At 28.5% G+C, this 24212-nt stretch overlaps 1 protein-coding gene across 1 annotated transcript; it reads right to left on the minus strand.

Moving 5' to 3' along the window:
* Positions 1 to 14127: 14127 nt before the first annotated feature.
* LOC109817238 (protein CUP-SHAPED COTYLEDON 2) lies at positions 14128 to 16814 on the minus strand. The gene is made up of 3 exons (XM_020382454.3): positions 16420 to 16814; positions 15931 to 16214; positions 14128 to 15233 (listed from the first exon to the last, which is right to left on the minus strand). The coding sequence occupies exons 1-3, from the start codon at positions 16652 to 16654 to the stop codon at positions 14646 to 14648; spliced, it is 1107 nt and encodes a 368-aa protein (XP_020238043.2). The 5' UTR covers positions 16655 to 16814; the 3' UTR covers positions 14128 to 14645.
* Positions 16815 to 24212: the final 7398 nt, after the last annotated feature.

Raw genomic sequence — 24212 nt, forward strand, 5'->3', positions numbered from 1 at the left:
CTTTGAGAGAGGACTAACTTATTTATAAGTACATGTGGTAACTGAACAATTACACAATAAAGGGAATAATACATAACGGAAATATAAATGGTAATGATTGATAATGAATATTGGCATCCACTAATTAAGCCACTAATTATTATTCATAACACTTCTCCTTGGATGTCCAATATTTAGAATGTGTCTCGTTAAAACCTTACTAGGAAAAACCCTATAGGATAAAAATCTAGTGAAGGAAAAAGAGTACATCATTCATAAATATTTATTTCTCCCCCTCATGCATACAATCTTTAAGATGATGGAGTCCAATCTTGTGTATCAATTGTTCAAAAACTTTTCTTGGAAGTGACTTTGTAAAGAGATATGCTAGGTTGTCACTTGAGCGGACTTGTTGAACATTTATATCACCATTCCTTTGAAGATCATGAGTAAAAAGGAATTTAGGTAGAATATGCTTTGTTCTATCTCCCTTTATGTATCCATCTTTCAATTGTGCAATACATGTAGCATTATCTTCATATATAACTGTCGATGTCATTTTTCTAGAAGATAAACCACAAGTTTCCCATATGTGTTGAATCACAAATCCTAGCCAAACATATTCATGACTTGCCTCATGTAATGCTAAAATTTCAGCATGATTAGATGAAGTGGCTGATATGGTTTGTTTTACAGATCGCCATGAAATGGCTCTACCACCACTTGTAAACAAATATTTTGTTTGTTATTTACCATTATGAGGATCTGAAAAATAATCTGCGTCTGCATAACCATTTAGTTATGGTTTGAGAACATTTTAATATAATAACCCCATATCCATTGTACCTCTAAGATAACAAATGATTTCTTTAACTCCATTCCAATGTCTTTGTGTAGGTGAAGAACTATATCTTGCTAACAAATTAACAGCAAATGCTATATCAGGTCGTGTATAATTAGCAGGGTACATTAGTGCTCCTATAGCACTAAGATATGGTACTTCGGGACCAATTATTTCTTCACCCTTTTCTTGGGGTCTAAATGGATCTTTGTTAACATCTAAAGATCTTACAACCATGGGAGTGCACAATAGATGTGATTTGTCCATATAAAACCTTTTAAGCACCCTTGTTATATAAGCTTCTTGATGCAGAAGAATTCTATTTTCTAAGTATTCAACTTGCAGTCCTAGACAAAACTTTGTCCTTCCTTGATCCTTCATTTCAATTTCTTTCTTTAAGCAATCTATTACTTTTAAAAGCTCTTCAAGAGTTCCAATAATGTTTATGTCATCTACATAAACTACAATTATGGAAAATCCGTTTTCAGATCTTTTTATAAATATACACGAACAAATTGGATCATTTTTATATCCTTCTTGTAACAAGTATTCACTTAGTCGATTATACCACATACGATCTAATTACTTTAGCCCATATAGGGACTTATTCAATTTGATCGAATAATCTTCTCTAGAAATTGCATCTTCAGGCAAATTAAATCCTTCTAGGAGATTCATATAAATGTCAGCATCAAGAGAGCCATATAAATATGTTGTAACTACATCCATTAGATGTAAATTAAGTTTTTCATGTACAACCAAACTAATTAAATATCGAAAAGTTTTTTCATCCACTACAGGTGAATCTCTCTTCAAAATCAATATTGGGTCTTTGTGAAAAACCTTGAGCAACTAGTCTTGCTTTGTATATCACAATTTCACCATTTTCATTTCGTTTTTGCACAAAAACTCATTTGTATCCAATTGGTTTTACACCTTTTGGTGTACATAGCATTGGTCCAAAAACTTTTCGCTTAGCAAGCGAGTCTAATTCTGCCTCAATTGCATCTTTCCATTTTGGCCAATCATTTCTTTGTCGACAATTGTTGATGGACTTTGGTTTTTGATCCTCAATATCATTTATTTCATTTAGCGCTATATTATATGCAAACACGTCATCAATATTGACATTGTTTCGATTTCATCGTATTCCATTCATGACATAATTTATTGAGATCTCTTCATTTTCAATAATTTCAGGTACCTGAGTTTCTTCTGGAATTGGAATTATTAGTTATGCCAGAGGAATCTTTTTGAATTTTTACATCCTCAATTTGGTCATTTTGCTCTTTAACTCCCTTTTTTATTCGAGGATTCTTATCCTTGGAACCAATTGGTCTACCACGCTTCAGGCGTATTTGTGACTCGTTTGTAGTATTAAATTGTCCAACAGGGACTTCGACTCTTATTGGAGCATTAGCCGCTGGTACATATGACTTAGTCACCCTTTTTGGATCTGTGAATACATTTGGTAATTGGTTGGCTAGATTTTGCAAATGAATTATCTTTTGAACTTCTAGTTCACATTATTTTGTACGAGGATCAAGATGAGATAGTGATAATTCATTCCAACTAATATCTTTTTCCAACTGTTTTTGTTCTCCCCCTAATGTTGGGAAAATCAACTCATTAAAATGGCAATCGGCAAACCTAGCCGTAAATAAATCTCCTATTAATGGTTCAAGATATTTTATTATAGATGGAGATTCATACCCAACATATATTCCCAACCTTCTTTGAGAACCCATTTTGGTTCTTTGAGGGGGGCAATTGGAACATATACAACACACCCGAAGATTCTCAAATGAGAAATATTGGGTTACTCACCAAAAACCAACTGTAAATGAGAGAATTTATGATAACTTGTTGGTCTGATGCAAATTAATATTGTGGCATGTAAGATTGCATGCCCCCAAGTTGACATTGGAAGTTTTGATCTCATGAGTAATGGTCTTGTAATTAGCTTTAAACGTTTGATAAATGATTCTGTAAGTCCATTTTGTGTATGAACATGTGCTACTGAATGTTCAATATCAATTCCAATGCACATACAGTACTTATTAAAAGCATGAGATGTGAATTCACCAATATTATCCAAACGAATTTTCTTAATTGGATAGTCAGGAAAATGAGCTCTTAATCTAATTAGTTGAGCTAATAATCTCGCAAATGTGTGGTTGCGAGTTGATAATAAACAAACATGTGACCATCTTGTTGATGCATCAATTAAAACCATAAAATATTTAAATGGTCCACATGGGGGGTGTATTGGTCCACAAATATCACCTTGTATCCATTCTAAAAATAAGATAGATTCATTCCCAATTTTTGCTGGTGATGGTCTAATTATTAACTTCCTTTGGGAACAAGCAGTACATGAGAAAATATTTGATTGAAGAATCTCCCAGCTATTCAATAAATGTCTGCATGAATTTTCAATTATTTTTCGCATCATGATACTCTCAGGGTGACCCAATCGATCATTACCAAACTTCAAATTTATTTTGATTTGTAAACTTCTGGTTTATAGTAGTATGTGTTTCAATTGTATTAACATACGTGCAATACAGTCCATAGGAGAAAGTAGGTAATTTTTCTAATACTTCCTTTTTATTCAAGTAGATTTTCGTAATATAAAGATATTTTACATTGCCTTCATTGTTTGTTTCAATATGAAACCCATTTAAATGAATATCCTTGAAACTTAATAAGTTTCTGTAAGACTTAGAAAAATATAATGCATTTTTAATATGCAACTTCATTCCTCTTGGTAACAATATATTAGCTCTTCCGGAGCCTTCAATTATATTTGTAGTATCATATAACATTATTTTCTTGCATTATTGAATATGAGAAGATAAAAATTAATACATTAGAACATTCACTTCAGGGAATGAATAATGTTAGTTAAAATGGTTTCTTGCATACAAAAAAAATCTCAATATTTTGTTTTAGTCTTCAAGAGACAATAAACCAACTAAGGATATTTCTTAATCCTTTTTTTTTTAAATATTGCTACTTTTGGAGCAAAATAGATGTATGAAAAATATAGTATATTTTTCAAATTAAGAAATCATTATAAAATTGACATTCTTGTTATGTATCATTAGACATCAATTAAATGTCAAAATCTACGCTAATTTTAAAAAAATCTCACTAACACTTTATTTTAGGAAATAAATGATACAATACAATCATATATTCATTTGGAAAAAAAAATCATAACTTGTTTATGTCTTTCTTAAAAAAAATGAGTCTCTCTCATTAGACTTATTAAAAAAATTATTTAATAAAAATATATTTATGTCATTACTAGGTTGACTTTAAGGAGAAAAAAATAATGCTAAAAATTAGAAAAATTATTCTCCTTATAAATGTTGTATCGAAAAAAAAAGAGAAAATAAACATTGATCATAATTTCATTAAATTCTATATTTTTGTACAAATCACAATCAAATTATAATTTAATGATATCTTCATCAATTAAAATAATAGACGCATAACATTATCAAAACAAATAATATCAATAGGATTTGAAACCAAACTCTTTAAGATTCAATAACGTAACACATGAGTTGATTTACATGAAAAGTTGATTATTTCAATCAATTTAATCATGAACAATATCAAATTACAAATGTAGGAAAACTCATAATCCTTTCAAGAAATCACACAAAACCTAAATAGACTTAAGGACACGCTTCATTAGTCATAATATTTATAAGTGTCTCAAATATCATTCAATATTATAATTATGATATTTACAAAATTATTCCACTTCCGGTGATGACCTCATTTATATCAAAGGATCAAATACAATGTAATATATTTATATGAAAATTTTCACTTCTGGTGAAATTTATTTTATTTTTCATTTTTCATATTATTTTCTCACTTCTAGTGAGAAAATTTATTCCTTCAATTTCATTTTTTTTTCATCATTTTCCCACTTCTGGTGAGAAAAAAAATAATAAAGTAAAAGAGGTTAAACATTCTTCTTTGATATTGTCTTCTAGACATATTTCAAAAATGTATGAAGAATTTCTTTATTTAATAGTGTCTTCAAGACTACTATAATGTCTTAAAGAGTACTTTGATTCATAACAATGTAAACAATACAAATATTTGATAAAATTCTTATTATGAAAAATGAATAGCTAACCTTGAAATATTTGTCTTGAAAAATATGACTTTCTTCAAGAAAATTCTTCACAACTTTCTCTTGTAGTTGCAACACCAATAGATAAAAGACTATCATACTGATAACGTGTTATAAAAGGAAGAAAAAGTAGAGAGAAGAAACAAGACTTATAAAAGGAAGAAAAAGTAGAGAGAAGAAACAAGACAGTATAAGATGGAGAAAAGAATCTGACTGGTGTATTATCTTTGGGAGAGGACTAACCTATTTATAAGTATATGTGGTAACTGAACAATTATACAATAAAGAGAATAATACATAACAGAAATATAAATGATAATGATTGATAATGAATATTGGCATCCACTAATTAAACCACTAATTATTATTCATAACAGTTGTCAATATATCCAATTACACAAATAAAAAATTGATGTGTTTTTTTCTCCTTGTATGAAGACACGCTGATATCCCATTAGAGAATTCAAAATATTTCAGTTGAAGATATTCATTTATGATAGTACATTTATACTCTATTACTCTTTGTAGTGTATTTTTTTATTATTCATTTATACTTTGATAGTCATATTTTCATATCATAAATATTAGACTTAAGGGAGTCATATTTATATATATATATATCATCATTCAATGTCATTTGCCACGCTGATTTCTGCATGAATTTGAAAATATAACATCTACCTCGATGATAACAAAGATTGTTGAACTTCAAAATATAATATAATATTTAATCATTTTAAAGAGAGGGATTGTTGAACTAAATATGTATATTTACCAATGAGTTTGAATTGAATTTTTTTTTAACATTTAGGTCAAATTCAATCAAATTTAATCAAAATTTTATATTCACTACTAGAAAAGTGTTATTCTTTTGTAAATTTTCTTGCAAAAAAATTATCGTAGAAAGTTTTTGCGAATTTTCCTGCAAAAAAAAATTTACAGATATTTCTTACAAATTTTGCTACAATTTTAATAATCATGGAAAAAAAATTTCTATGGTAAAAATTTACAGAAAATATTGTAAGAATTTTATTTTGTTTCTTGCAAAAATAAATTCGCAAGTAATGTTTACTAAATGGTATAAAAATTTTGCAGGTAACTTTTCCTGCGAATTTTCCTGCAAATTTTAATTCGCAGGACAAATAAAAAAAAATATTTAAATTCATAAGTTTAATATTTTAAAAAATCTTCAAGTACCCCACATCAATTGAAAATAAAACAATTAAAGAGTATATAAGTTAGAGTAACACTTACCTTACAAGTTGAATTGTATGTTTGAGTGTTAGGCTTATAATCTACAATCTTAGAATTTAAAAGATTATGTATGAGACATGAAAATAAAAGATTATGAATTCTTAAAATATAGAATTTATAGTAATTTTTTAAATTTTTTTCGTGAAAAATATTCTTGCAGAATTTCTTGCGAAAAAATTCGCATGAAAGTTTCATGCGAAATTTTTTTTGCAGAAAACTTTCCTGCGAATTTTTTTCGCAAGAAATTTTGCAGAAAAATTTCCTGCGAATTTTAAAATTCGCAAAAATATATTATCCACGAAAGTTTACCTGCAAATAAAATTTCGCAGAAAAATTTGTAGGAACAACATTTCCTGCAAATTTTTATGAAAAATTCGCAAGAAAAGTCGCATGTAATAAGAGAAATTCTAGTAGTGATTGTATAAGTTAGATAACAAGTTTTACATTTTTTAACTTGTAACCCAATAAAATAATAATAATATTATTATTATTATTATTATAATACTATTACTACTACTAATAATAATAAAAAAATAGTATTTGAATAATCATTTATTAAGAACAATACTTTTTATCATTTTTGTTCAGTAATGAATTTTGTGTTTTAAAAATGACAATATTATAATAATACAACATATTTATTTTAAATTTTATTTTATATTAATATTAGTTATTTGAACAGATAACAATATAACAAATCAATAAATTTTTTAAAATTTAATTTGTATCATTATTTTTTTATGGAATTAATAAAATTATATTTACAACAAAATAACAAATGATTTATATTTATTATAAAATATTTAAATTTTTATTAAAAAATAAATAAATTTAATTATATTAACCCGATTAACCTATCTTAATCCGATCAAAATCAAATCGGATTAGATTAGATTTCAAAAAAATATAAATAAATAAACTTGACCTAATTCAACTTATTAAATTTTAATTAAATTTAATGATTTCATCCAAACTTAACCAATCCAACCCATTTATACCATAATATATAAAATATCCAATCCCTTAAAAATATTAATGATAATAAAGATTATTATATTTTGATAATGAAATCAAGTTATCCAGATGTTCAAAAAGTTTATTGTCCAATGTGGAAAGTAAGGTATAAATATCTACATCCCTTTATACTTGGTGAGAAGTAAGTAACTAACAAATGTGCTCAAAATTCATTTTTATGCGTCCAAAGGATTTTTGTTATATGAATCCATATGTTTTAACGTCCAGACTTCTTTAAGAACTTGGATACAATCATCTAAAAGTGCTTACTATGTTTTTGTCACAATTGACGTAAAAAAAAGGGCCTTTTAATTGAACCTTGAACAAAACTTTCTTGATATGACTTTCTAATATACTTATATTTTAATGTAAAAAAAAAAAAAAACAAACAAACAAACAATAACAACAACAATAATGTTTATAATCTATATCTACAACATCTAATCAAAGATAAGCAAAACCTACGAGGCAAGTATAGAAAGAGAATAAATGAGAAATTTTCAAAAAAAAAAGAAAAGAAGCTTGTGTAGTGTCTTTTTGGTGAAGAAGAGAGAGTTGAGTTGGACTACTATTCTCAATTCAAAAACAAGTATCCACTAACATAACATGAACAAACGAAGACAAGTTTTAAAGAATCCTCAACAAATACCTTAAAAGACACTATAAATATAAGTGTTGAAACAAAGAAATTTTTTTTAAGTGTTCAAACTTCGCTAAAACGAATTTTTATCTTCTTAAGACTGGCTCATATTTATCCATTAATCGATAGCTTGTAAGGCTCCAACATTTTTATCCTTTGCTAAACAAATTAAAGTTACCGTGTGTTGTGTTTGAACTTTCACATTCTCACATTGTGAATGTGAATTGATTTGTTATATGGTTTTAAAAACTTGGAAAGGCTTGGTTAACAAAAAATATTTAGGAAGTAAACTTGGGATAAGTTTACAAATTTTGTCAAAAGTGTGTTTCATAATACTTGTGTAGTTAAAAGTAAGGTAGAGAATATTTTTTATAATCTTATTTAGTTAGTAGAATCCTTCTAGTTCAAAGATAATTAAACATAACTCAAGATTTGAGTGAACCAATATAATTAAAAATAAATGTTTTCTTTATTTAGTGTGTGTTTGGAACCAAATAAAAAATATGGATCAACAACACCATCAAATAGAAATAACAAATATATAATAATAGATTGAATGTAAATTCCATATGTGCATCAAAACAAGTTATTATTCTCCCTCACGCTTTCATTGGATGATTGATTTTGAAGTTATATTTGTCCAACCTTGCAAAAACATTTTTAAGAAAAATGTTGATGTATGACATCCAAGGACGAAGTCGAACTTGAAAGTTATATATAGGTTTTAATTTCTGTAACACTGTTTATTCAAAAGATTATGGTATTTTAATTTAGTTGAAACACTAAATAGAGATTGTAAATTAGTAGATTAGTAATAGAAATGCAATATTTGACGCATTGATTGAAATGACCTGCAACTCTTGTAAAAGTTTAATTAATTGGGGCTTTCTCAAACACTATTCTGTCAATGAAGCAGCATGTTGAGCCACTGAAAATATGTAGGTAAATGCAGATTAGTCAACTAATTAAGTCACCAGCATGTTGCGTAGCAACCCACAATAGTTGTCTTATAAAAAGCCATACTTATATGTGATTAAAGTCAACAATGCCTGTTATTTAAATTAATAAACAGCTTTATATACACTTTTGGTGGTTAATCAAGTTTTCCATCATAGATTAATCTTCCACAAAGGTAGTTGATATGTGATTAAAGTCAATAATGCTGTTATTTAAATTAATAAACAGTTTTATATAAATTTTTGGTGGTTAATCAAGTTTTTCATCATAGATTAATCTTCCACAAAGGTAATTAATATTATATACCTATAAGATATGCTTATAATATATATATATGTGTGTGTTGGAGAGTATATCTAATGAGAGCATATCTTATTATAGGAAATGAGATGAGTAAATAATAATTTATAGATTATAATTAAAAATAGTTAATGGTTGAAATTAAAACTTAATCATAGGGATTCCTACACAAGGTTATTAGTATTACCTCTATCACAACTGTCAACCAATGTCATTACCATCATTGACCTTCACAACCATCAAGACCACCATTGTCATTGTTATTGTTGTTGTTATTGTTACCATTAGTAATGATGTTGGAGGTGATGGTGGCAGTAAATGTCGTTACTATCATTATCATCGTCGCCATCGTTGTATCGCTAACATGTAGTAGTGATAATGGTAGTGATTATGATGTCAATTATGATAGTTGTGGTGACAACAATAACAATGGTAGTTACAATGGTTGCAATATGGTAGGTAGGTGATAGTAATATTGCTAGTTGTAAAATAAATAATAATCATCAACTTGTAAAGAGGTGTTTATAATTGAATTTTAATCATAACTATTAATTATTTTTAATCTAAAAATTATAATTTACTCTTCTCATATATATATAACGTGATCAAGTTATTCATATATTAATATATTTTGAAGCGTATATATTATATTAATTTTGATCGATATAAACGTAGTATCAAGTAATTTTGAATTAATATAAAATTTTATATATATAATTTAAATAAAAAAAACTTTCAATTCAATGGTTAGATAAAAAAAATTTATAAAATTATTTAACTGTATAATAGTTATAAAAGTCACGGCAGTGTAATTTGATCACTTTCTATATAATAAGTCAAACATTAGTCATACACTAGTCCATATTTAGCAAAATGTAGCCATAATTGATCAAAAGCCTATAATTTATAAGTATTTTTTAGAATTTTTCTATTAATTTTTTTAATTAAGAAATTGTTAAAAGACCTTTTAAGATTGTCCAAACTCCAAACAACCTATATAAACCATTACCTGTGATGAGTTATGACTAAGAGTGACAAATGGATGGATCAGATGATGTTTTAGATGGATCATAATTGATTGGATGAAAATAATTCATTCATTCATTTAAATCAATTAAAATTTCATATAAAAATGTGATTCATCTAATCCATTTAAAGCAAAAAATTCATCAAATCCATCCATTAACAATTTTTCATGGATGAATATTCAATCCATCAATAAAAGTAATGTTTTAAAAATAAAATATTTTATTTTTAAAATATTTTATTTCTCTCTTTTCTTTATAAATCATTATATTTTTATATAGTCCTTTAAAATTCACAAAAAAATTATATTAAAATAATTTATTAAAATTTCAATTCAATAAACATCTCATATTGTAATCCAATGAAATTTAAAAAAATGATAGATGAATAACTAATTATTCATATATAAAACTAAATAAATAAATTATATTTAATTCATTATTTATTTTTATTATAATAAATAAATTTGATAGATTTATTTATAAATGAATTATATAAATAATAAATAAATAAATTCATTTATCAATCCTAAGATAGTATTCCATCATTTTCATGTGATCCAAGGTTATTAATTCATCCCATCACCTCAAAGAATAAACTCAACCTACATTTTTACAAAAAGAAAGCAAGTGGAGAATTAGTGGGGCAAAAACCAGAAGAAAGAAAAACAGTCCATGATATGTTTTAAATTTCAACCCCCATGATTCCCTTTGACCCCCCAAAACAAATCCATGATTGTTTCCGTTACCATAGGTTCCAAACCCGAGCTTTTTGCCCTTGGACTATAGCACTTGCTTGATACCCTTTACTTTCATTCCCCAACCATTTGGAGGCACAAGCAAGATCGTTAGAACTCAGCAATATAAGACCCAAATAATTGTGAGAAAGTCCAAAACCTTGGCCTGAGTGTGGTACACCGCGTGCCATGCCATTTTGATGCACAAAAACTCTGCTCTCTCTGCCCCTAACGGACGCTCACAAAACCAGCACTATACTCATTGCCTCACCAACCATGCACAGATCACACACCCCATTTCAAACTCAGTTGTACCTTTCCAATTTCATCACCACCATCATTGTGACCCTCTCACCCAATTGGAGCCCTTCACTTTGCTGCATATATAACCCAAAGTACGTACATAGGAATCATCATGAGTGCCTCAGTCTGCTGAATTGTGAGAGCTGATCAGAAGGATGTGTTTTTTTTTGTTGGTATATGAGAAGACAGTGCATCAGTGTGGAATACATCTATGAACCATTTCAGCCCAAAAATTTACCATTTTCTGGCTCACTTTGGCTTCCACCTTCTGCTTTAGGTATATAGTGAGGGGTTGATCAGTGGGGAAACCAACTATATGACCCATTTCAACACAAGAATGACCCTTTTATGGGTCGTAGCTTACACCTTCTCCATTATTAAGTATTTACCATATACTTTTTTTTTTTCTGTAGATTTGTACATATGTAAAACATTTGTTAAGAGATATATATACACTTCTAAAATACATTTCAGAATTTTAAAATATTAGTTTTCGACTTTTAGTTAAAAATATATATATTTTTTGTTATATGTTCGAAAATATTGAGTTCACATAAAATTATTTCATTTTTTTTTTAAAATGTGATACATGAACAATTTATCTAATAATTTGTTCATAGAACATTTTTTTCTTGTCTATTTTTCATCATATCATTTATTATATTTCAATTTTTTCTCTATTAGATGTATAAATTATTATATAATTTGTTATACACATTATTTTTCTCTTTTCATCACCAAAACATGTCATTTTTACTTAATTTTTCTTGTTTAATATAAAGTTTTTCATATAAAAATAAAGTGATATTTTCAATCTCGAATTTATTCTTAAATTAATAATCAAATCTTGACCCTTAATTAAAGATCATAAAGTACCAAATTACTTATGTTAATTATTTTTGATTTTGTTCAATATATATACATATATATAACTATTATTAATAACATGATAATGTAAACCTTTCTTTATATAGGCTTAGTGATGCATTTTTCTAGTAACCAACATTCACGATCACATGGGAACTTATGGCATGCATCCCTTGTTCCAAACATTGGGCATTGATTTGATTGGCATGCCAATGGCGAACACCAAATTTCCTAAGGTGAGATTTTCTGAAACATTGTACTTTTGTGCCGTGGTGTGGCATCATCATATGCATCACTACTACCACTGCAATAATTTTTCTGCTGCAATCTTCACAAGAGGACAATTGGCCCCGGGGGGACGGGGGTGGTAAAGTTTGAAAGTTTGAAGTTTGAAGTTTGAATGGCTTCAAATAAAGGGTGCAAATATCGTTGGGGTGGCTTTTTATGGGTCCCAGAAGAGGCTGTAGCAGCAAATTAAGTCCAACGAGAGGAAGAAAAAGTTGACAATGGTAACAGCAAGAGCATTAAATTTGTCCCTTCCAAAAGTAGGACGGGTGTAGCTAGCTTGGCCATGGTACTCACTCACTCACTCACTCTCCAACCCTAAACTTAGACACAGACCCCACGTGAAATTGAGCCAAATTCAGGGTCTTCCTCTGACCATCCCCACTGTACCATATACCTTCTTCAACTGCCTATTAAATGTCACAAATAATAACAAACAACAAAACAAAACTGCAATCTCTCCTTGCTACAATTCATCATACTGAAATTTCTCTATCACCATAATTAATATCTCACCTCATACTTTCTTAATTACCCGTATTACATTATTTTTATGTTAAATCAAAGACTAATCTCACTTAAAATATTCTCATTATTATGGACTGAGAATTTAAAACTAGATCAAAGACTAATTTTACTTACAGTATTCTTCTGATGATCATTGACTGAGAGAATTTTCACACATGAGTGAGATAGAACATAGAATTTTTCACTAAATAAGGAGAGTTGATCGATCAAAGAAAAATTTCTCCAACATGATAATTAATATTACACCTCACTTTTTTATTTGAAGTCTATTAAATCAAAAACTAATCTCAATTATAATACTTTGATTATTATAGTCGAAAGAGTTTTCATATATTATAAAGATTGAACACAAAATTTTACATTAAATAAACTATCTTGACAATAATGTATTTAACTATTACATTAACTCATGAACAACCTATCATGGTATTCAAAAGTTAACACCTCAATCCTATGCTTTCAACTTTTATTATCGTGGGAATGTGATAGTACTGTTCATGAAAGAAAAGGAAAAAAACACCAATGTCCGTTCTTCATCACTCACTATGGAGCTGTTAGCATACATGGAAAAGCAATATGACCAAAGTCATATACTCCTAGGAGAGTAGGAGTGTCTCTGCTTAAACGCATACAGCCTAGTAATTTATGTGTTTAGCTCAATAGTTCATGTATAAAATACTTTTAGTTTTTGCTAAAATGAGTCATAAGAGTATATATATCGTATTATTTTGTGTAATTATTTTGACTTTTGGGGAATTGATTCCTAGGTTAACATTTATAAACTTGTATATCTCAAAAGAATATGTAATCAGTAAAAAAGCTAGGCAAGAAAATCATTATCATTGGTTAAATGAAACATGGATTTAGAGAAGAATTTTAAGATGAGTAGTGAAAAAATCCCTCATCCATATAGGATTATTTTTAAACGTTAAGTACATTATTAAAATAAATAAATAGTTGAGATTTTATACACGATCATCATTCATTCATTTTAATTATATATCTAATAATAAAAAACAACCCATGAACAAGGTCTTTCATCCCTTATCTTACAATTCACCATAGTTAGAAGTCAAAACAAGTTTCTCACATTTTTATTTTCAAATTAATTGTTTTGGTCACAGATGATGACCACATGTGAATTCTTTTTAAACAAGCGCAGAATGCTAACAAAATATCCATGTGAGCCATTTAATAGAATTTGATGCGAGTTTCGTACATAGATCAATAACTCACTCATGCAAGATCCTTAGATCCACATAAGATAAGAGAATGAAAGCGAGTCCATGTATCTCAAAACTATAATAAAGAGAGAGAAATAGGTCCCGTTTCAAGGATTTCAGATGAAAACTTCAATAGAACTCACCCTGTCCCATAAAAGATGTTGGAAATTTTGGAATTATTTTACGGAATGATGGTAGTACTATAGTATGTAGTCACAAGTTACGAATTAAATTTTTGTATGAAAGAAAAAGTGACGCATTAAAATTCAGAAAGTAGAACACACAATTTAACTAACTAACCCATGCCATGTCAGTCAGTAACATTAAATAATGCATCCTAGTAAAATCTGAACTTAGGTTAAATATAACCAACCACAATACCAAGCTACCCTAACAATCACAATCAACAACCCTAACAAGCCCAATAATTGAAAAGTACATGACAACTAGCTAATCCCATATTCAAACCCTAATAAAACCCTAAGAATAATAGTGGTCAACACAGGACCCAGCATTGGTCAACCCAAAAAAATTTAATACCCCCACATGCAATCAAGCTCCGAGGCCACAATCGGCATGCCGGAGCCGCCACCTTCGGCCACCCTTTGATCCTCCGGCGCCGGCCAGCTCCCCGGGGCGGCGAAGGGGGCCACGTCGGCGGAGCCGCCGTGGCCCACCGGAGGGAAAAAGAAGGGGAGCTGGAGATTGTCGTGCAGCGACCTGAGGCTCGGGACGGCGGAGACGGCGACGGCGTTGCGGTGGAAGCGGGAGAACGGGTCGAGGGGCGGCTCCGGCGGGGGAGCGAGGTGGTCGAAGGCGGAGGGGTTGGTGGTGGAGAAACAGGACACGTGCTCCCTTTGGTTGGTGGCGGCGCTGTCGAAGGAGCAGCTTTCTCGGTCGTTGAATGTGGCGGCGGCGGTGGTGCTGCTGGCGGCGGTGTATGGAGAAGATTCTAGAAGCGGCGGAAGGTAAATGGAAGAGGGTGAACCCGGTTCAATGTTGCTACTAACGTTTGATGCACTCATTCTCGTTTTCTTCGAACCGCCGGTGGCGGTGGCCGACACGGTGGAGCCACCGCCCGTGGTGTTCTTTTGAAACACACGTGATATCACCCACTCGTCCTTCATCAATCCAAAAAAAAAAAAAAAAACTTTAGCCATTTTAATTAAATTAGTCAATGAAAATGCACTACTCTATAGTAATAATCAAAAAATGATGAAGGACGTGTCTACAAAGAAAAAAAATAACATGTTGGAGATGCCCATGATGTAATTAATTTCTTAGGATAATATATAACCACAAAATTTCAGTAATTGGGAAATTTAATAATTAATCACCATTGCTAGTAAATTTTAGTATGTGAAAAAGTGTGAATCTAACGTTTCTCTGATGGTAATAAATGAGAAACTGTTTGGAGTGTGGCAGAATGTTATAGAAAGGAGATCAAGAAGCAGGATTCAGGATCTTATGCTTGGAAGCAGCACTGAGGGAAAAAGTTCACAAATGATGAACGATACAGTGGCTAAGTTGCTGTGCCCTTTTGATGATTATACCTTGTTGTCATCACTTTGATAATAATTTATATTCCCCATGCAGCTTGTACATGATAAGGGAACGTGCCTTTGCACTGGAGGGTAATACCCGTTGGCTAAGTGGTAGAAATTGATAAAGCTTTTGAATTAATGAGAAACTCAGAAACTAGTAATAATTAATAACGAGAATATGTGAAACTCGTGATCGTGAACCGAAATTAATTCCAAAACACATGAAGAGAAAAATCATGGATCATGGAATGATTTAATAAACGATGATGATTACCTTGGAGCTTCTAGAGAGGTAGTGGTAAGCGAATTTGCCTTCTAAGCGATACTCATGCATGACCCAGTTACTTTTTTCACCCTTTGGAGCCCTTCCACGATAGAAAACCAAGGTTTTCTTCATGCCAACGAGGGAACAAGTTTTTGAGCTATAGATCTCTCTGTCTTTCCCTGTGGCTTTCCAGTAACCAGCTTCAGTGGCCCTATTGGTGCGTAACCCAGTTGGGTACTTTCGATCACGAAGGCTAAAGAAGTACCATTCCTTCTCACCCATCTTTGCTTTCTCTGTGCCACGAAACAATAAACAACAAAGTTAGAAGGATCATGCACTTTTTGTTATCTTATATATGTCTTACGACACAGCTTTAGACCTAACTCAAAGCTTATACACACACTATCATGATCATCTCACTCGTCGAAGTGGGATCTATCCTGAAAACATGAGAAAGAAGGGTTTGGTTTTTGTTGTTGTGATTAGTTAGTTAATTACCAGGAAGTTCCCATGGCTCGCACTTGTTGAGGTCGACTTCGACTATGGCTCGGCCAGTGAAGGAGCTGTCTAGAACCTTCTTGAGGAGGTAGTATGTGATGAGTTCCTCATCTGTGGGGTGGAACCGAAAGCCAGGAGGTAAGTGTGGCTCGTTGTGGTTGTTGTTGTTGTTGTTGTTGTCAAAGTGAGGTTGATGATGGTGATGATGATGATGGTGGTGGTAGAAGCTATCCATAGGAGCATGCAAAACAAGAGCTAGCACAAGGAAGTTGATTAAGAAGAGCAAAGACACAAGGAGAGAAGAAGGTAAAAGTTGTGCAATGTTTTTCACAGAAGGGTATTGATTAGAATGGGAATGTTGGGTTCAAACACATCATGGCTCTTCATTATATAAGAAATGCTTAGCAACAAGAGAGAGAGAATGAGAGTGTGTTTGTGGTGTGTGTGGTTTTGTTTTTTTCTTTTCTTTTTTTTTATTTATTTAATGGGGATTTAATGAATCCATTGACAGAGGAAATTGGTGAAACAATAATAACAATGTCTGATGTGGCTGAAAACGTGTTTTTTATTTATTTAACATTTTCCTTTATTTTTGATCAAGTGTTAGAAAGATTAATTAAAAATATTTTGCAAGCAGTGTCCTTTTGTTCTGAGTTATCTTTACACTCTGCTAGGGTCCTTATCATATCCCACAATTCTATATAGCTAGCTAGAGAGAGAGAGTGTGATGCGTAGGGAGGAGTGGTTTTCTTTCTGAGGCTCTGCATTGAGTATGCGTGCGTGTGTGAGAAAGTGTGCAGGTATTCTCCTCTGTCAGTGAGGAAATTACAAGGGAGGAGCAGAAAGTAGTTGTATTGCATGTATCAGAAGTAAAAAAGAAAACAGACAAAACATATATATATATATATATATATATATATATATATATATATATTTTTAATGTAATTAAAACACAAGAAATATAATTATAAAATTATAAGTATTAATTGTATTTATTCTTAATGGGTCTCGTTGACTAGTGATCCTATACTAATTAAGGAATTAATACATAAAAAAGTTATTAAAAACTATATGAAAGCAATCCGAGAGAATGTGCTGTTATACTTTATAATAAAATTTTATATTTCTTATTCTTTAATCAATATTATTAGAGCCCCGGTTAACATTATTTATATTCTTAAATTCGAATACATTATTATGTTTTTCTTAATATTGTGACAATGATTATATAAAGTATAATGATAGAGACCAATGCTTGCAAATATTTTATTTTTACCGACATGATAACCGTAAGTAAAATTAAAATTTATTTTTATCTATAAATATTAAGTATAAATAAAACTCAAATACTTGTATTTATAACTATTTATTATAGATAAAATTTATAAAATTGTTGCAATATAACTCATATAATGTACATATATAGATCACATATAGGTAAATGTAAAATATGCATTTATTTACAAAAATTTCAATTTGTAATGATAGTTTATATCCATCACTACAAGGCAATTTTTTTAGTTAATTATGTATTATTAGCTACTTAATTTTAAAAAATAAGTTGTTATTCATTTATTTATTTATTTGTGCACGATAAGGATATTAATTTTCAATTGATAGTCGAAAACTAACTTTTATTTAAGGCTATATTTGGATGGAGGATAGATAATGAAAAGAAATATATATATTGAAATTAATATAATGGAATGAGATGAGATGGAATGAAATGAAATAAAAATGTTACTTCATTATTTGAATATTTTATAATGAAATAAAACACTAATTTCACTGCATTATTTGAAAAGAGGACATAATTGAACGAGTTATAACCTTTTAGTTATCATATTACCTATACTTTAAATATATTGTCCATATATATAGAGAATGATGATAAAATTTATAATGATAAAATAGTTTTTTTAAAATTTATTTCTGTGTTAAGTAATGAAATGAAATGAATCATGATTCATTCTTTTCATCAGAATAACGTTATATGTATATTAAAAGTCGTACAATAATTTAAACAAGTTCACTTTTATGTTGTACAAATTTTGTTGTGAGCTGTAGACTTTGTTAATTATCATTCAATGATAAGCAGAAATTAGCAGTAAACAATTGATAATTTAGGATCAGTTGTGCTGAAACTTGTTGATTTTGTCATTCAATATTTAGTCGAAAATGAGTGAAACAATCGATAAATTTAGTAATTTATTGTGTCTAATTATGTTATTTTATATTTTAATATAAATAAAGTAAAGTGTTTAACTAAATGATCAGTAGATAGTATATGTAAAAAAGAAAACATCGTGTAATATAGGTAAATCGTACTAATTAAACAACAATTTGTAGCAAAAGACATGTTTTCCTGATCATTGTGAGTTTTCATTAAAGTAAAGTTATTAAAAAATTATAGGTTTAAATATATTTTTAGTTTTTTAAAAATTAATAATTTTTTATTTTTATTTTTGTAAAAAAAATTATTTATTTTTAATTCCTTAAAATTGAAATTATTGTTTTTAATTTTTAATTTTAGTTACTTTTATTTATCAAAATATTAACTTATTAAGTGACTATTATAATTATTAGTGATATTATATCGTTATTTGATACTTTCAAAAAAATTATAAATTCTTAAAATATACTTTATTTATCTACCTTAAAATAATTATTAGAGACTAAAAATGATTTTAAAATTTTAATAAGATAAAAATTAAAGAAAAATATTTTATAAGAATTAAAATAAAAATTCACTAATTTTATAATAAAAAAGAATATTTATAAATTTTAGAAAGATGATAAATAAAAAATATTTTTTTATAAAAAATCAAAATAAAAAATGATTTATTTTATAGAAATTAAAATATATTTAAGTCAAGTTTAATTTACTTATTAAACATTATATATATATATATAGAGATATTATTACATGTGTTAGGTTCAATTATTTTAAACAAAATAATTAAATAATTGTTGTTTTAGAAATAATATTTATTAAACATGTATTGACTTTTTAATTATTTTAAGAGTTCATTAACAAAGAAAATAAATAGCCGAAATATTTTCACGCACTAATTTAAGATCGTAACACATAGTTATTCTAATTTGTATAAAAATGTATTAGAAGAGCAGTTTTATAACAATTTATGTTTTTTTCTAGTTACTTCGTTCTCTAATTTTAATTAAGATAATTTTTAGGAAAAGAATAAAATTATATTTTTTAGAAAACTGATTTCTCATTTATAATAATTTTATCTGATTTAAATAAAATTGTCTTTTATAAAAATAATTCACATAACCTCTAAAAAAATGAGAGATTTTTATGTGTTTTGAAGTTTAAGTATAAAAAGAGTCTCACATAAATTAAAATTAGAGATATAAGTGGAAAAAAATAATTATCTAATAATTAATGTGTTAAAATATAATGTAATATCTGACTCACATATTACTCATCATTACCCATTTAAGTACTTCTTACTATTTAACTCTTTAACTCTTTAACCTAACACGATGAGATTTGAGGGTTAATGAGATTTTGACATGCATACAATATAGTATTTTGTTTAGGTGAAGTGCATACTATATAGTGTATATCTTGTCTGTCAGCGCAGTATGAACATTAAATATTAGAAGGCTATGTGTCTTACACGCCAACTTCTCTCTCTTCATCTCCGAAAATTTTGGTACGTCTGGTCACAACCTTCTCAACACACATTCCCTTTCAAATCTCTTCTACCTTTAATTTTTCTTTCTTATGTGATACACACATAATTATTTCTGTTTAATGTTTGTAGGTGCTTGGTCAGTGGTCAATTGTGTACCACACTTATGGTATCACTATGTAGCTTCAACCTAGTAGATATGCATTTCATTTTTCATTACATCAATTCTCGATTTTTTAATTGTCTCTGCAACTGTTTGCCCTTTGGTACGACATGCCAGATATGGTTTTAGATCCAATAATCTTGTTCTTGCTACCAAGAATATTGTATTATTATAGATCACAACATTTTTTCTTTTTAATATATATGTATACTTTTAATTTTATTTTGTTTATGATCATGATATAGGTTGAAATATGTTTGAAATAGTGATTAATTTTTTTTGTCAAAGATTATGAATATAAATAAGATGAATATTTCTCTTTTAATATAATTTATTTCATAATAAATTGGTATGATAATTAAATTCGTGATACTTTTTTAACCTTAATCCATTTTTCATGAAAAAAATTTGTTTTAATTGCATATAGATTTTCTCCTATCTTGAAAAATTGGATTCAAGTGTAGGTTTGATTATGTAATAACTCTATGCTTCCATACCCATCTTGTTACATTTTTTTTTGGAGCAAAATACATAATATATATATATATATATATATATATATATATATATTAAGGTTAATTTTTAATTTTTATAAATATTAAAAATATAAATATTATAACAATAATTAAATAAAAAAACTTAAAATTGTACATTTAATATAAATGTAATTTAATTATTATATTTTATATTTATAATTTCTTTCTTATTTAATATATTTTATATACTATTTATATTATAAAATAATTATTACCTATGTACCTGTCTGATAGGCATACTAAGTCTTCTAGTATTCCGAAGACCGAACGGGAGTTCCGATCCAATACGCTGGTGAAGGAGTTGGTACCTACAAAAGGCACTCCAACGCTCAAGTCAGGACAAACACGAATATCTAGGATAATTAATGAACAGTGACGTTATCTTTTGTCCTGAGCTATTTATACGGACATTTATTGGTTCTGGACCCCATGGGCCCTGCGACATATTTACCGTATATTAGGTAATGCACCTTAATAGACTAATTAACCTCTAATCTTTGATTAAGAGTACCAAATGATGGTAGGCCAATCCTGGTGGCCTGGCATTCGGCTTCCTGGTTCTGCCATTCGGCGGCCGATGGGGTGGTGCCCGAACCTCCGTACCTGTACACCTTTTATGATACAAATATTTATCTCTCCCTCTTGAAACTTTTTCGATTTGTTCTTGGCGATGTTGGTTCTTTATTATATAGGAACTAGGGTGGTCATTGCTAGGTTTTGCCGACCTTGTTTTTCGTTTTATAATATTGACTATTGAACACTTGTCTATTCTCTATTAATGTCCATTAATACCATTATGGTAAAATGATTTGTATCCTAAAAAATTATTACCACTACTTAAATTTCTCCTTTTAAAAATGATTATTTCTTTCAAATGAACATTTGATATAAACATTTTTAATTGTAAAAGGAAAAATGATGTCTGAAGAAATTGAAAGTAAATAATTTATATACGTCTTCCTCTATTTCATTTTTATTTTATCTACCAATCTTTTCACCCAATTTAGAGAATTATATTTCAATTCCTTTGCTTGATAAGAAATACAGATCATAAAAAACTTTTTAACACATGCCTTTAAATAATTGAATTTTCTGAAAATTATATAAATACACATGTTTCACTTCGCATTCAATAAGTTTTCACTCATCCTTTTTATTTTTAATTATTAAAAATATATTAAAGTGAATGTATTAAAAATATATGGTGTCAATACTCCTCTTTATATGATTTTGTCATACTCAGAAGGACCATAAAATTATTTTTCTACTATATGTTTAAACAAATGTCATCAATTATAGTAACTTTTTCTCCCTTATTCCTTCTCTCATCTCCATAATAGATTTTAATCTTAACAAATTACTAAAGTTAATATATATATATTCAATTTTTTTCTCTCTAAATAACCCGAGACCTATAAAATTTTCAAATGCTAAGTTATAAATTGCCTATTCAGTCAAATATTAATAGAGACCTATTTCAATTATCTCTAAGTTGTTTAAGTTTTCTTAGCTTTGATCTCCTTCACCCTCTTTGATGTGGACGTATCTAAAATTCCTTTTCTTTGCTTTATCAACGCCACTCGTGCAACTGTACTAAATCCAAAAAAATCCTAAAATAAACATCAACGTTATATATATATATAAGGATTTAGTTACTCTAATTAAAAGCAAGTCTATTTAGATTTAGAATATTAAATAATTTATGTTTTATATTAAATTTTAATGATTTAATTATTAAAATAAAAAGGTTTTTAATGTATAGTTTAATTTTGTAAAATTTTAAAAATTAAAAAACTGTTTGATACAATATTTCATTAATTCAAATCAATTTATAATTTGTTTATTATTATTTGTTGATTTAAATCAATAAGACAAAATGTTAAATAATTTTTAATTTTTTTTAAATATTTGCAAACTTATATATACATTAAGAAATTTTATTTTAACGACCAAATTGTTAAAATTTGGTATAGAATATGAGTTGTTAAGTAAAATAATTTTAAATAAACTTATTTTTGAAGTAAGTATATATATATATATATATATATATATATATTATTTCTTGTTTCTTTTATATCTATCATTTATTATATTTATTATTTTTTATACATTTTCATTATATATTAACCTCTCATATCCTATCACTTTAATCAACATGTGAGAGTCTTTTTGATGTAAGAAAAAAAAAGTGAAAGAAAAGAAATTAAAGAAAAGTAAAAAAGTGAAATAATTTTTAGGTTATTTGATAATGGTTGTATAGAAAGTATAAAAAAAAAAAATAAAGGGTAAAAATATGAGTATAAGATGACAGATATTCCTAATAAAAAAAGTATATAAAAGTAAGAGTACGTTAGTATCTTCAATGAACAAAATCATCTTTCTTAACTTACTCTTTTCATCCAAAACAAAAGGAATACATAAATGTAGAGTCCCATTTACTTTTTTCTTTTCACCCTCAATTAGGGGTGAGCAACGGGTGGGTTTGGTCGGGTTCGGGTGAAAAATGTCCAACCCATTGTAAACCGACTTTGAAAAAATGTGACCCATATCCGACTGACTGAGCTTTCGATTTGAGGCGGTTCGGGTTGAAACGGATTCAGATTTAAGCGGGTGGGGTATAATCGGGTTTGAATTTTTTTGTAAACCAATTTATCTTAAGGAAGATGAAGCTTAAAACGATAAAAAATATTTTTAAAATAGTGTATAAAAATAGAATGAAGGTGACAATAGATGATGTAAGTAGATTCGTAGTTGAAACATTTACAAACTAAAGAAGCAAAAATAAAAGATAACAAAATTCATAGTTGTTACATGGAAAATAAATATAAAGTTAGATTACAAAATCATAAGAAATCACAGTCACACAAAATGTACTCAAAATGGAGATAAGAAGATGGAAAAGAAAGACAAAGAAAGAAACAAAAAGATAACTCTAAAAATGGACTAGTGTGTTGAGAAGTTGAATGAGGAAGGAGAAGACAAAATAAATATCTAAGTTATGAGAAAAAGGAAAAAAATAAGTTACAAATTGATGGCTATATTATACTTGAAATAAAGACTTTTAAGTTTGAACCATTGTTATTTAGTTATACAAAAGTAATAAAAATTTAAACTTATCTCATTTTCAATTGGGTTCGGTTTTTGGCGGGTTTAAAAATTCAAAACCGAACCCGCCCAATATAACCCGTATAAAATCAAAATTTTAACCCAATTTACCCATAAGACCTGCCCGAACCCACCCAAAAACAATATTTTTTATCAGGTTTTTTGGGTTCGGTTCGGGTGTCGACTTAATGCTCACCCCTACCCTCAATTATTATCTTCCTTCGTTCAAACACAGTGACAAGCATCAATTTGGAAGAAGAGAAAGGGAGATGTGAAAATGATAAAATTCACGTAAGCCTCGTCATTTTTGTGTTCTTTTCATTTTTTAAA

Source organism: Cajanus cajan, chromosome 8 (assembly GCF_000230855.2).
Source record: "Cajanus cajan strain Asha chromosome 8, NIPB_CcT2T_4, whole genome shotgun sequence".
In the NCBI taxonomy this organism is placed as follows: domain Eukaryota; kingdom Viridiplantae; phylum Streptophyta; class Magnoliopsida; order Fabales; family Fabaceae; genus Cajanus; species Cajanus cajan.

Bases quoted from the DNA above. Each gene is read 5' to 3' on its own strand.
- LOC109817238 (XM_020382454.3), bottom strand. From the start codon at position 16,654: ATGGATAGCTTCTACCACCACCATCATCATCATCACCATCATCAACCT. The intron at 16,215-16,419 runs GTAATTAACTAA...TTCGTGGCACAG, and splicing joins CGAGCCATGGGAACTTCCTG to AGAAAGCAAAGATGGGTGAG. The intron at 15,234-15,930 runs GTAATCATCATC...GGATTGATGAAG, and splicing joins ACCTCTCTAGAAGCTCCAAG to GACGAGTGGGTGATATCACG.